Raw genomic sequence first — 15,329 nt, 5'->3', positions numbered from 1 at the left:
GTCTGAAGTGCAGCTGGGAGGACAGTGAGGCAGGTGGGGGCGGTGGACGGGGTGGGGGGGAGGCCCTGCTCACCAGCTGGGCTGGAACCACAGCAACAACTACGAGGAGAGAAGAACCAGGTGGCCCAGCACAGCTCCCAACCGGCTAGTGGGCCAACTAGTATCTTTTTGATCAAGTTAAAATATTTTGCCATAGTTTTACTTTAAAATTGGATCATAATGTAAATGTCAGCTTCAACATACTTGATTTTTGCATGTCAAAACACAGGATAAAAATACAGCAAAAAATTATGATTGAGTAAGGTTACAAAACAAATTCCATTTTCCATATTCCATTATAAATTCAGAGATTTTCTAAAAGCACTGACATTTTGCAATGAGTGAAAGCATGTGATCATAGTCACTTTGTTGGCTCTGCTGCCTGGTTTGGGGGGGTAGGGGGTTGGTCATTGTTTCAGAATTCCCAACACCCTGCTGCTCTCCAGCTTCACCTCAATTTACTACCTTCATATGCTTCCCTTGTGATTCTCTCCTTGTGAATATTGGAAAACTTGCAGAATTTTGAAACTTTAGCACTGATTTTTTTTTTTTTTTTTTTGAGATCAGCATTTCTCATGTCTAAGGATAGAATGCAGCCAGGCTATCAAAACCAAATTTTGGCTTAAAAAAGGTTTATTTGTAGGTTCCATCCACATTTCTTCCCTGACTTTCCTACTCTGCATCTTTGTTCACGTTGTTGTTGGCTGTCACATCTCAGCTTTACAACTAAAACAAGCACGTCTTTCAGGCACTAGTTCTAATGCTCCTTCGTTCATGAAGCCTTACTCAGTGCCCTCCTGAACAGATCTGTCTTCCTCCCCATCTGAACACCCATAGCACTTTGAGAGAAGGGACTCTGAAAGGTAAACTTGGTGTCCTTGGAGCCCTGTGCCCTTTGGAGTAAGATCTGGGCACAAATTCTGGTTCTCCCACTTACGATATGATCCCTGACAAATTGCCTAATTTCATCTGAAGCATAAATATAATATGTACTTGAAGGATTGGCATGAAAACGAATGAAGTAGTAAATGTTAAGCCTGACAATAATAGGCACTCAGTGTTTTTTTCACTAAATTCGTGTATACAGTATACGGGCTTGTCCTGAGTTATGTAAACATTGTGAATTTTTCAAAGATACATTTGAGGAGCAGCTGCTATACTTTCTTCCATAAGATTTTATCAACAGTAAAAAATCATTTAAAAAGAGTTTATTTTATAAGATTACTAACACTTTCCTAAAAATATGAAACTTTGATCTAGAGAAATATTTCAAATTTTGATATTTTTTAAATAAGAAATGGGTACTTTTTAAATACAACATTTCTTGCAATGTTAAGAATTTTCAGGGTTCCTTTTCATCTGAAAATGTATTTCAGGTATATTTCTTTAGATTCTGTATATGCTGTGATCTCTCAGCCTTCTATATTTTCTCTTTAATTTTGGGAAAATTGCTTGAATGCGTTGGGACTCACAGAATCTAACATACTGTGTTGTACGATGTTGGAGAGTTAGTGCCATGAATGGCCAGTGGACTCAAAACTTTTTTGGGTCAAAGACCCTTTTGAGATTCTGAGTAAAGCTAGAGTCATTCTCTCTAGAAAATTTGGTATGCACAAAATTTTACATAAAATTGAAGTGTGCAAAGACAACTCAGGACTCAGGATGTCTGCTTTCAGGGACATGAACCAGTATTTTTCATACTGCTTCTGTACACATTAGTGGGTCATGAAATTATTTTTGAATCATAAGCAGTGTTTATTAAAAAAGTGAAACAGAGGGGTGCCCGGGTGGCCCAGTTGGTTAAGCATCTGCCTTCGGCTCAGCAGGGAGCCTGCTTCTCCCTCTCCTCCCTGCTCAACTCCCTCACTATCTCCGTTGCTATCTGTGTCTCTCTCAAATAAATAAATAAAATATTTTTTTAAAGTGAAATAGAATAGAATGTGTGGTATGTGATATGTATACAGTTCATAATATGATTAATTATTATTTTTTAAAAAGCTTTTTTCATTTTTATGTACACATGTACTGGTTGCTAACATAAGTGGATTTCTTACAGTGGGCCATAGTAAAAAATTTGAGAACCGTTAACAAAAGCCCACAGATGGTACACACTCTGCTTCTCACATATTTGTGAGATTTGTAGGCCTAGTACTCACTTACATTCAAGATACCAGTTCCCAACTTACCTTCCACTTCTGTTTGATGCCTGTTGCCATAATCAGTTTCCCACATGTGAGAATCTGGCCACCTGGGCAGAATCTAAATGTACTTAAAGCATACTCTTTTCAATTTTACTTCGTTTGGAGAGTTAGTTAAACTTATCAACTGAGATGAACATTTTTAACAATTAAAATGATTCCATTGACCTTGAATGGATATGGATTTAAAAATTATCTGTATCCCCATTTACCTTGAATTGACCCTCTTTGAAGTCAATTTTAGCATCACGAAAATTGCGGTGTAACTATATCAAAAGAAAATCTGGCAGCCTGTTTTTCTTGATCTTTTTATTCAGTGGTATTATCTACAAACATAATTACCTTGAGTAAATGATGATGATGGTAATAATCAGTTTTATCATTCATTGAGGGCATACTGTATGACAGGCACTCATAAAGAACTGTACATGTATTATCATTTAATCCTGACAATAGCCTTGTGACGTAGTTGGCTTTATCCCCATTTACAGATGAGGAAACTGAAACCCTTACAGGGTAGGTGACTTGCCCACAGACAAATAGCTAGTAAGGGACAGAACTTGGATTTGAAACCAGGTTCCTCCATCCCTGAAGTCCATTCTCTTTTTAATCATTCCCTGGATTTACTTGGATCCTGTGCATTTAAAGACTGTTTCCTAGTTTTGTCATTGGATTTTAATGTAATCTTCATACTCATCCATAATGTTGTGTTCAGCATTGTTAAGTTTGCTGTGAGTAAGAGGATGTGGCTGGACCTTGGTTTTATTTTACTAAATAAACAAACTGATTGATTTTTTTGTTTTTCTTTTACTTCACTGCAGACTATCTGTCAGAAAACACCAAAGGACTCTCCGAAGTATGAGGTCTGCAAAAGAGCGCTAAAGGAAGTGAGCAAGGTAACTGTTGAATAGCTAGCTCATCACACAGTAAACTGTTCAGCGTCTCGGAAGAGCACACATCTGGGTTTGATGCTAAACATTGGGAGTTCTCAAAGCCATTCGCACAGCATTCTTTAGGTAGCTGAGAAACAAAATAACGTTTGCTGCACTCAAATGAAATTAGTATTTTTATTGTTTTATGCAGTCTTGCTGTAATGGCCAATAGAGATCTCATTTTCTCTTGGTGTCTGGATAGTTGTTTATTCATTCTTTCATTAAATAGCTATTCACTGAGTATCAACAACTGTGCCAGACATGATGCCAACCCCTGAAAATATGATGCGGACATAAGACAGCTGTGGTTAATGCCCTCATGCAACATGCTGTATAAAGGGGAAGGCAGGTGTTAAGCAAGAATTACGATAAAGGATGGAGAGTGACATGGTAGTGAAGAACATGGTGATGTTTAAGCTGAAACCTAAAGCAAGCTGACCTCTGAACCGGAGCTTGGGGGTGGGGGGAAGAGAGTGTCTTGGGTATGTGTAGAAACCCAAAGGCTGGGCGCCTGGGGTGGCTCAGTCGTTAAGTGTCTGCCTTCGGCTCAGGTCGTGATCCCAGGGTCCTGGGATCAAGCCCCGCATCGGGCTCCCTGCTCCGCGGGAAGCCTGCTTCTCCCTCTTCCACCCCCGCTGCTTGTGTTCCCTCTCTCGCTGTCTCTCTCTCTGTCAAATAAATAAATAAAATCTTTGAAAAAAAAAAGAAACCCAAAGGCAAGAAAAATATTTGGAGGATTTGAAGAACTGAAATGTTCTTCATGTAGCTGTAGAGCCCAGTCTAGGAAAGACTACTGGGGGGCCAATGTTAGGAAAGTGTGGACCTTCTCTTACAATGATGCAGAAGCTATAAATTCATGTGTTGTAAAGGTGACAATGGGGATGGGACCAGTTGGTGAGGCTTTTGTAGTTGATTAGGCTAGAGGTGACAGTGGCTTTTATGGATGTATAGTAAGATATAGAGAAGCAATATATAATATTGGAAAGGTAGGCACAGAGATCGATTGGGTGAGTGTATTTAAGATCAAAGTCAAGGAATATGGTCTCTGGCTTGGGCAACTAGATGGATGCTCTTATTTACCTTTCCAATAGAAACATAGGGAGAAGCTGATCAGTTCCATTTTGGATATGTGATAAGAGAAGTTCTTACAGAATATTCAAGTTGGCTGAATAAACAGATCAGGAACTCACTGGAGAGACTGGAATTGGAGACCTGGATTTGGGGATCATGGATATATGATGATTTCTGAAGGTGGGAGAGTGGATGAGATGACCCAGAAAGAGCTTGTAGAGTAAGAAGAGTAGTGAGTCTGGGACACGACCGTGAAGAACACCACTACCATTGATCTTGTTTAGGGAAAAGGTACCCATAGAGAAGACTTTTTAAAAAAAAAACAAAACATATGAAAGAAGGAGGAAAACCATAATGGCCTGGCAAACGGCAGATGATTTGGTGGAAGGTCAGTCAGCCCAGTTGAGTGCTCCTGAAAGATAGAGTGACTGATGAGTGAAGCAGTCATGGGTTTACCATCAGGTGGGTTGTGTCTTCACAGTGTGGGCGTGGGAGCTGGATTGCAGGGCATTGTGGAGTGAGCGGGAGGTGTGGAGATGCAGCACACCAGCAAGTGTGGCTGGCTGTTTCAACTCTGGGGCTGTCCGTGGGGAGAGAGCTGTAGCTTAAAAGGGATGTGTGGGAACGTCTCTTTGTTTGTTTAAAGATTAGAAAAACGTGGGTACATTTAAATGCCGATAGGAATATCGAGCTGAGAGAAAGCAGTAGAAGGTGTGGGGAGTCAGTGAAGATACTGTATGAGCTAGGCAGAGGGGGACAGAGACAATGGCAGCGCCAGAAGCTTCCCAAACCACTTGCAGCTACCACACTGCCTTTGAGTTTGGTACATTTTTGCATCACTTTACTGTGAGGTAGATTCTTTCCTTTTTTTTTTTTTTTAAGATTTATTTATTTATTTTAGAGACACAGAGAGAGAAAGTGAGCGGGAGGGGCAGAGTAGCGGGAGAGAGGGAATCCTCATGCAGACTCCCTGCTGAGCATGGCGCCCGACACGGGGCTCAACCCCAAGACCCTGAGATCATGACATGAGCTGAAATCAAGAGTCGGCTGCTTAACCGAGTGAGCCACCCAGGCGCCCCTGTACTGTTTCTTTTAATCAACTTTAAGTTGACTCTATTTTACATATCCCCATCCTTGCCAATAGTACCTACAAAATCATGGGTTTTGTGAGCTAGTTGTTTATTATTCTAATATACATTTTTATATTAAAAGTAAGTTTATCTGTGTCTTAGTTCATTCAGGCTGCTGTAACAAAATACCACAGACCTGGAGACTTATAAACAACAGAAGTTTATTTTTCCTAGTCCTGGAGGTTGAAGAGTCCAAGATCAGGGTCGGGTGAGGGTCCTCTTCTGGGTGGCAGGTTTCTCCTCAGAGCCTTACACAGTCAAAGGGGCTAAGGGGTTGGTAGAGCCTCTTTTGTAAGAGCACTTATCCTATTGTGAGGGCTCTACGCTCATAACTTTTAAGCAGCCCCCAAAAACCCCACTTCTCAATACCATCATCTTTGGGGTTTAGGATTTCATCATATGAATTTGGAGGGATACAAAAATTAAACCATAGTAATCTGTCAACCATTTAAATTCACCTCTTGACCCATCAGTGGTCTGCACATCCCACTTTGGGGAACACTAAGTGAAGAAACAGACTGACAAATGTGAGGTTACCTAAGGTCCTACCACCAGTGGGTCTCTCCTCCAGGCCCCCGCATCCTGTGCTGCCTTCCTGGAGACAGTAGCAGGGAGGGCCTTTACAAGCTACTAATGAAGGTCTAGCATTGGACTTGCAAGAAATTTTGTCAAATTTTATTTGGTTGTTACTGAGAAGTTGAAAAAGAATTCATACAGAAGAGGAAGGAGGAAGGCTGTAGTTATTGTTGAATTGAGCTAGGAATGATATTTAGTGTTTTTCAAGAATTTCACACCCCAGTTGCAGTAAACCACTGCATCCCTTCGGACATCTCATGTTCCCTGGATTTGACACTGGTACTTGTAGGAAAGGCAGGCAAAAATGTAATGGATCAGTGAATTGCCTTAATCTGATACTATAAGCATATAAAAGGCTCTCTGTGAAGAAATGCCATTCTAGTGACTTGTTTTCTCTGCATTTCTCTCTCGAGCACAAGTTATGAATGTCAGAATTATTTCCCGAGTCTCCTAGTGGTATATGGTAACTAAAACCACTAATACAGCCAGCTCAGGAATTAACTTCTTTTTCATTTGTCAAGGTTGCTGATGGGGTTTAAAGATTCTGGGGGAACAGTATCAGTATTTTCAACAAAAACAGTGTGTAAATAGAGCATTTATTATTCAAAATTAAAAGCAGAATTTCACTTGTTTGCTTTATCTGAAAAGAAAAGAAAGTAGGAGTTTCCAATATTTATTCTAGAGAGTGAAATTCGGTATATCATGGTCCAAGTTCTTAGAAGCAGACTCTACCTAAGGCCCTTGGGCAAGTGTCTCTAAATAGTTATTCATTCTTGGAAAAAATGAGTAATATCTTTTCTGATAATTAAAATGCTAATGAAATTTATTTGCGTAGTGTGAATAATATGTCACTGAAATTCCTCATACATGTTGCTGAGTGAGTGTAAATGCTTACTGAATTTGGGGCCTTGGAAAGACTTATTGACCTCATCGAACAACTCAAAAACAAAAAAGATGTTTCTGTTAAATAAAAATGTGTTTACTTCCTGACTTTCTGTTCGCATGGTGGGGTAGAGCTTCGGGGAGGGCGATTTCCAGGGAATTTAAAGTTCAGCTGGTGCAGAGTGATGTCTGGGGTTCAAGGAGTGGAGGTCAGAGGGTGGTTTCTTATGCCAGTGAAGTCTTTCCTGCCCTTCTCTTGCATTTAACTCTCCTTAGGAGAATAATTGCTTTCACTCTCACCTCATAACAATGCTACTCCTATTTTGAGATACTGTTAAGTTGTAAGTCTTTCTCCCGGTAGCGAAATAGCCAAGTCTCTTTAATCTTCTTCTATAACTTATTGCTCCTGCCATTTGCAGAAAGGTAGACATACATATCTATTACCTTGGAAAGACCCCTAAGCTATACTGTTACATGAGGAACATTAAGTTGCAGAGCAATACAAATGGTGTAATGACATCTCACTAATAAAGTGTGTTGATGCTCATATGTGTGTTATCGGTATAGAGAAATAGTCCCAGAATCATGCACATCAAACTTGGAACTGTGTGGAAGGGAAGGATTCACAAGGTTTCTGTTTTCACTCTAAGTACTGCTTTGTAAGAATGCATTTAAGGTTTACAAAGGTATATCCTGAAAATAAACTAATAAGTGTACATTATAGAAAATTTGGAAAATTTAGGTAAGAGACGAAAAATAAAATGTATCAGTAATTTTATCAAAAGTAATGATTGTTGGGGCGCCTGGGTGTCTCAGTCAGTTAAGTGTCTACCTTCGACTCGGGTCATGATCCCAGGGTCCTGGGATGGAGTCCCACATCTGGCTCCTCGCTCATCGGGGAGCCTGCTTCTCCCTCTGCCTCCCGCCCCCCCTGCTTGTGCTCTCTCTCGCTTTCTCTCTCAAATAAATAAAATCTTTAAAGAAAAAGTAATGACTGTTGTCATTCTACTACATTACTTCCAATGGGATGTCTAATCCATACACTGGTATTGGATTTGGAGAGGCGTGGAGAGTGAGGCGTGTATCTTTATACCATACACTGAAAAGTGGATTCATACGGTACCCATTGCACTTACTATTCTACTAGTACTGCCTGGAACATTGTCTTGCATAAATGATTGTGCTCATCTGATTATTTCTAAAGATAAATTTCCAGAAATGGATTTATTGGAACAAAAATGTAGGTATTTTTTAAAGGCCCCAAGTGCCTTCAAAAAAGGTTGTTCCCAAGTCCATGGCCACCAGAAGAAATGTAAATGTCTGTCTTACTGCACACTTCCCAGCTTCAAATATTCTTTTAATCTTTGTGAATTTGATAGATTGAAAATATTTTTTTTTAAAGATTTTATTTATTTATTTGACAGAGAGACAGCAAGAGAGGGAACACAAGCAGGGGGAGTGGGAGAGGGAGAAGCAGGCTTCCCGCTAAGCAGGGAGCCCGATGCAGGGCTCGATCCCAGGACCCTGGGATCATGACCTGAGCCGAAGGCAGACACTTAATGACTGAGCCACCCAGGCACCACAAAAAGATTTTATTTTGAATTTATATTTCTTTGTTAGAGGGTTTGACCTTTTTTATTTTTAATAAATTTGGCCTAAAAAAGTTAGCGAGTTGAATTTAATAAAGCTTTGACACCTGCTGAAGGAAGGCGTTATTTTAATATACCGAGCCTGATTTTAATAAAAACACCAGAGCACACATATGCTAATTAGTGCTTGTCCCTTTGAAACAGTCATTAAAATGGGCTCCACTGATGAGACCATTGCTTAAGACATTTGGAGAACTTTTTTGTTTTTAATGTGCTCTCTGAAACATTGTCTTCTGATGTGGTGGCTGGCTCCACGGACTTTTGCTGATAGAGTCGATATTTGGAAGTTTAGGAAAGAAGATGATAACCCAAACTTAATAATGCCATTTTCCCCTCTCATTTTAAAATGGGATAACTATAAAGGAACTGCTCACCCCACCCCATCTTTTCTTTTTAAGTGACTTATAAAGTCTCTGAAGGCAGTTTACACAGAAACATTTGCTGAGTGTTCTTGTGTTTTTAGGTGCTGGGCTGTGGGCATCGGGCTGACAAATATGAAAATTTCACAGTCTCTGCTTTCCATTCTCTTTAGAGAGGAAATGCCCCAGATAAGTCCTGAAAGATAGGTAGGGGGTTATAAATCTAGATAAGAAGAAGTCGGTCTGAAGAAGTCAGAGTGGGCTCAAGGGTGTTCGGGCAGAGGGAAACACACATGCAGAGGGGCAAAGGCAAGATGGAACGTGGTGGTTTGGCCAGAAATTTTGTAGGACTGAGGCCCAGGGTAAGAGCAGTTGCCAGATCATGGTGTTGCTAAGACCTAATTCTGAGAGCTCAGGGGAGCCTTCTAAGGATTTTAAGCCAAGGCGTTTCATGATCAGATTTGAACTTACAAAGATTGACAGCATTATCTCCAGGATGTGTAAGCGTGGGATAGAAGCAATGGATGGCAGAGAATTGGGAGGCAGTCTAGGGGAGAGGGGGTTTGAGCCTGAGTTCCGGGAACAAGGCAAAGGGAGGGACATGGACCGGCAACATTAAGGAAATGTTATGACCGCTTGGATATGGAGGACAAAGGAGAGTGAGGCGTCTGAGAGCAGTGAGGGCCAGGGTTTTGGGATTGGGAAGGTGGGTGATGCTGGAACTAGTCACTGACCTGGAGGACACGGAGCCGCAGGGAGTGGGTGATGAAGTTGATGCTCAGGTTTTGTCATCCTCATTTTAGAGTTTGGGCTGCCTGTGGGTGATACAAGTAGTTGGAGGTAGACCCAGGTCTGGGATGGCTACGTCCAGGACAGACCACATCCGGGAACATAGATTTGGGAGCTGTGAATATACTCCTCGAGAGAATTTGTAAAAATGTCTGGAGCAATGGCTGCCTCGTTAGATTTCACTCTGAGATGTCTTAATCCTTTCAGGATATTGCAGTTTCAGATTGCCCCTAACCCCAGCCAGGATGTTTTCGGCCCCTCGTTGTGATCAGGTATAGCCATCAGTCCCTGCATCCGTGAACTCTTTAGGTTCAGACTGAAAGATAAGCTGTAACTGAAGGTGGGGGTACCCTCCAAATCTAGAACTCTCTTAAGCAGTCGGAAATCGTTTAAGCGTCCATCAGTAGATGATTGAACAAATGCGTTGGGGAAAGCGTCTGATCATAGCATAAACTGCACCCTGTCATCCCCCTCCTGCAGCCTTTCTCTTTGCACTTGGAATGCAATCCAGATGCTTTAAGAACTTGTGTGCTTTGACCCTGGCCTCTGTCACTTCGTCTTGTGCCATCTTCCTTGTATCGGGATCTTTTGCTTTCTCAGGCACTGCAGCCGCTTTGCTTTCGTGGGCCCTTTGCTCATGGTGTTCACTCTGCCCAGACCGATGCTAGGACGTGGTCTGAAAAGGTCTCGAGCACAGGAGCTTCTGTCTCCATGGAGTGTGGGGTTCACCACCCTCCCAGCACATAGGTGTGTTCTTGTTCACCAACCTGGAAGCTCTCTGAACTTAATAGTCCTTGGATTTTTATGGAGGCTTCATTCCGTAGGCAAGATTGATTGGCATGATGAGATTGGCCGTTAGCGGTCAAGTCAGTCGCCAGCCCTCTCCTCTCCCCAGAAGTCTGGTGGGGGAGGGTCTGGCGGGGCTGAAAGTTACAACCCTCTCTCTGATCACTTGGTTGGCTCCCCTGACAACCAGCCCTATCCTTAGGGGCTTTCTAAAAGCTACCTCACTAACATAAACTCAGGTATGTTTGAAAGGGGCTTGTTGGGAATAAGAAGACACCCATTTCAGTGTTATTGCTCTGGAGCTTCCAGGAACTGGGAACAAAACTAAATATTATAACTAAAGATGCCCCCATGGCTCTTATATAGGAAATTGCAAGGGCCGAAGGGACTATATGCTGGGAACTATGGACCAAGACCAAATAGGTCTTTTTTTATTATAAATCACGGGCCCTCATCAAGGGACTTTGAATACATTCAGTTGATAGATAATTCAGTAATTCTAGTTAAACTGAGTTTCCCTTAGTTTGGCCATCCTTGAAAAATCATTGACCATTAGATTCCACCCAAAGGCTTCCCTCTTTTGGCATCCTCTGTATTGGTCATATGCCTACAGGTAGCACACGGCATAAAATTTGCCTTTGCAGTTGGTATTTGGCCCCAGCCACGGGGATTTGGAAGTGGGGAGAGAGGAGCAGCTTGCCCTTAGGCCGGCTGAGGTTTCCCTGGTGAAGGAGCGGAGGAGGGGCAGAGGAAAGGAGCCAAAGGCCAGAGGCCAGACTGTGGGAGAGCCCTCAGAGGACATGTGTCCCGAAGGTTTTTCAGGACTATTTTTTCCCCCTCTGTCTTCACATCTTAATGACACCATCTTCACCTGGGTACAGTGTCTTAACTGTGTAAAACTGTGAGTTCTTTAGCTGTCAGAAATGAGTCTCTGGAGCTTCCAAGTGCAAATTATTTCCTGCGAGAGATCTGCATTTGAAATTGAGGTTTCTCTCCTTGACCTCTTAACCCTCCTTATTATTCTGTGTTCTCAGTTGGTTCGACTATGCAATGAAGGAGCTCGGAAGATGGAAAGGACTGAAATGATGTACACCATTAATTCCCAGTTGGAATTTAAAATTAAGGTATTCTCGTACTTTTTTTTTTTTTAGGTATTTTCGTATTTCTTCATAAACAGATTTATTACCAGTCTTGCTTAAATCTTATGTAAATAGAGAGAGATAGTTGAGGGCAACAAAGAAGATAGGAATTTGCTTTTCAAAGAAGGGCCATAAATTGACTGGAGGGGGAGTGGACTTGCTGAGGCAGTCGCAGAAGTTCCAGGCAGCTCTGCTCTTGCTTATGGTCACCAGATAAAATTGCCTTTCTCCAGGCCACAAGGTTAGATTTATGTAACTAGCACATTCCCCTACCCCCACCCCCAAATTTAGGGAAAAGGGTAGTAAAAAAAAAAAAATAGAATTTTAGAATGGAAAGGTGGTTTCTTTACTATTCTCAAAGTGTCCTGCAAAACAGAAACAAAATCCCATGAATTGTAGCACATGTTCTCCTAAATTAGGTAAAGACACTCCTCTTCCAGTTTGCAAAAAAAAAAAATTGTTAGTGGAGTGTTCTTTTCAAATTTGTTTTTCTTCCATAATTCTCTTTTGGGTATGTGCTCCCTCTTACTGCTTGTATGATACTGCTTAGGAGTGGATGACAGGATGTATAAAGAAGAAAATGACCCTGAATGGCAAATCTAGGTCATAGTCTTTCGTTGGCTCACAACTGAGTTCTTAATGGAAGTGAGTGCTCACGATTGTGCTTCTATTTTATTTTGTAACTTGTAAATTTAATTAAGCAACTTAAAGGACTGGTTGTATTTTTTCATAGTAAAAGTGCTCCTAAATTGTGTGGTGGATATACAGTGCTGTGGTGGATCAGCGTTTCATGGTCTTAGGCAGAGAGGAGATTCTCTGCCTTGCCACTTCAGGTGGAGGACCACTGGTACAGTATAGCTGTGTGCTTTTATTTTATAAATGAGGAAAATAAAGCCCAGAGAATACTTAATTGTTAACGGGGTCGCTGGGCTAATGGTGGTAGAGTCAAGGCGAGGGCCTGTATGTCCTGACTGGCAGATCAGTGTAAACTCTTTCACCAGAACATCCTGACTACAACAGTTTAGAAGCAGGAACGTGACACATAATTCTTAGAACAGAAGATGATGTGTACTTGTGAAAAACAAACACATACATGCACTTTGTTATAATGGCTTTCTACAGAAACTTATAGCAATTTCCAAATCCATCTTTCCTCCATCCCTCAAAAAGAAACCTGTCCTTCTCTGTAATTTGTTTCTAAGTATTTTAGAAAATATTTCTAGACATCCAAAGTTTTATCTCCTCCTTTTTAAAGATTATAAATTCCTAACCACTTTGATTTTTAAAGATGATAAGTCCCTTCCCTAACCATTTTTCTTTTTCTTTTTCTTCACTGAAAATGAGTTGGCTTAAGATATCTTTACGCTCTATTTCTCTAGAACCCCAAATTAATTTGTAATTGAAAAATGCTTACCCCAAGGGTCCTTAAAAAGAAACGATTAACATCAATTGGGTTCATGAATTTTGGGTTCTTTGTTTTCTTTTGGTTCAATGATTAAAATATTTGCAAGCCTAAAGGAAGATATTCTATGTTTAGATTTACAATGAGGCACTTAATTCAGACTACTTAGGAATACTAATAAAATCTGAGGATCTCATTTCCATAACACTTTATGGACAACAGTAGACATTTTTATGCAGTTCATTTTAAAGACGAGAAGATAGATGTTTGGAAGAATTCAAATGACTTGTCCTAGCACATGTGTTGTGTCAACTAATTTTGTGAGCACTTTCTCTGTGGAAGGCAGCCAGAAAACCAAAACCTAATCCCTGCCCTCAGGGAACTTACAGTCTAATTAGGCAACCAGGGAAATACAGAGGCGTTGGCAGCGTCTGCAGCTGTCGCCGTAGATGGAAGACAATTGAGAACACTCTCTCCTTTTTTTCGATTTTTTTTTTTAGAATTTAGTGATTCATCACTTACATACAACACCCAGTGCTCATCACAAGTGCCCTCCTTAATACCCATCACCCATTTACCCCATCCCCTACCCACATCCCCTCCAGGAACCCTCAGTTTGTTCTCTATAGTTAAGAGTCCATTTTATGGTTTGCCTCCTACCCCCCTCTTTTTTTTTTTTTTTTTTTTTTGAGAACATTCTCCATGGGAAGGGGTGGTCAGCCCTACCTGTGAGGCATACAGGGGTGGGGAGCTTGTAGCAGTCAGGTAAGGCTTCATACCAGAGCTATGTCTGAGCTGAATCTTGAAAGGTGAGTTAGGAAGGGTCTTCTAGAAGTAAAAGGTAGGAACAAATGCACAGGGCATGGCTTCAGCTGCTGTAGCCCAGCAACTGTATGCGTCCAGTGTGGACGGGCATGAGGTGCAGGGGGAGCAAGGCAGAGCCAAGCAGTAAACAACAGCTCATGTGGGGGGCCTTCTATGCCTAGAGGAGCCACTGAGCAAGGTCATTTGGAAGCCACTGAAAAGTTCTAAGCAGGGAAGCGACACTGTAGCAACATGGGAAAGGCCTTTTGAACTTATTCCAAATCCAGAAGTCATTAAAAGAATAGTGTAAGTTCATTTATATGAAAAACTTTAAAAATTTCTCTATAGAAGGGAAAATAAGACATAAAAAAGTGAAAAGAGAAATAGCAAACTGGAAAAGTATTTGCACCTCACATATAGACAAGAGGTTAACATCTTCAACGTGTAAGCTCAAAGAGGTGAGAAAAAGTTAAGGAAAAAAACCCATTAGCAAATTGCAAATTAGAAAACAACTCCACCATCTACTAGCTGTATGAGCTTGGCCATTACTTTATGTCTTAGTTTTCTGAACCTTAAAATGGGACTGGTAATAGTACTTTCCCTCAGGGAGGTATTGTGAGGATTAAATTCATTACTAGACCTAAAGGACTTGGAACAGATCTGATTGATAGTAAGCAGGTAGTAAATATCTTTCAGATTCTTTGTCAGAATAGTTTCATAGTCCTGGTAGGCATGTTGCAGAGGGAAGAGCTAATAGGATGTGAAACTGTTTAAACAGATTAGACTTTTCATCCAAGAATCTTGGCAGGAAGAAGGAAGTGAGGGCTGTGGAGAAAAAGTTGGTCACCAAACTAAGATCAGACACCAGTTTGTGCCTCAAATCCAAGTGTTTTTTCCACTAGACTCCAGCTTCCTCTAAAAGTTGCCTGCACAGAGTTGGGGAGGATTATTTGTTTTTGTCTTATAATGGAAAGTTTGGCCTTATGAATAAGCACATGGGGAAATTGAGGATTGCCGGGCCATACCATGAGCCATAAATTAAGTGTAATGCAGTGGGGTGGTGTATTGGTGGGTGGATGGGTTTCCTGGTCATTATTTGGGGACTTGCTAATAAGTAGAAGTCCAAGATATAGCAAGCAAAATGCAGAACTCTGAGGTATTAAAAAGTCTGTGCATTGTAGAAGACAATTTGGTGGCTTCTCAAAAAGTTAATAGGATTAGTGTATGACCCAAAAATTCCACGTCTAGGTATATACTCAAGAGAATTGAAGATGGTCATTCAAACAAAAGTTGTATGTGAATGTTCATGGCAACATTATTCATAATAGCCAGAAAAGTGGAAACGACCCCGATGTCCATCAAGAAAATAGGTGAATTGATAAATAAAATGTGCTACATTCATACAGTGAAGTAGTGTTTAGCCATAAAAAAGGATTGAAGTTCTGATACATGCCACCATTTGAAGGGCCTGTATTATATAATTCTGTTGATATGAAATGTCCAGAATAGGCAGATTAATGGGGCTAGAAGGTAGATTACTGGCTGCCAGGGCCTGGGTGGGAGAGGGGAGGGC

The 15,329-nt window shown here is 41.1% G+C and overlaps 1 protein-coding gene across 1 annotated transcript in view; it reads left to right on the top strand.

The window, feature by feature from the left end:
* Window positions 1-15,329, top strand: part of ARHGEF26 (Rho guanine nucleotide exchange factor 26) — a 118,346-nt gene that overhangs the window by 67,783 nt on the left and 35,234 nt on the right. Inside the window, exons 8-9 of the mRNA XM_028103029.2 lie at window positions 3,059-3,133; window positions 11,446-11,535. Coding sequence (XP_027958830.1) covers window positions 3,059-3,133; window positions 11,446-11,535 — 165 coding nt within the window. The remainder of the gene's footprint in view (window positions 1-3,058; window positions 3,134-11,445; window positions 11,536-15,329) is intronic.

Source organism: Eumetopias jubatus, unplaced genomic scaffold (genome assembly GCF_037043125.1).
Source record: "Eumetopias jubatus isolate StellerSeaLion01/CBP00866 unplaced genomic scaffold, mEumJub1_p1.0 scaffold_1, whole genome shotgun sequence".
NCBI lineage: Eukaryota > Metazoa > Chordata > Mammalia > Carnivora > Otariidae > Eumetopias > Eumetopias jubatus.
This window is presented reverse-complemented; position numbering and strand designations above follow the sequence as displayed.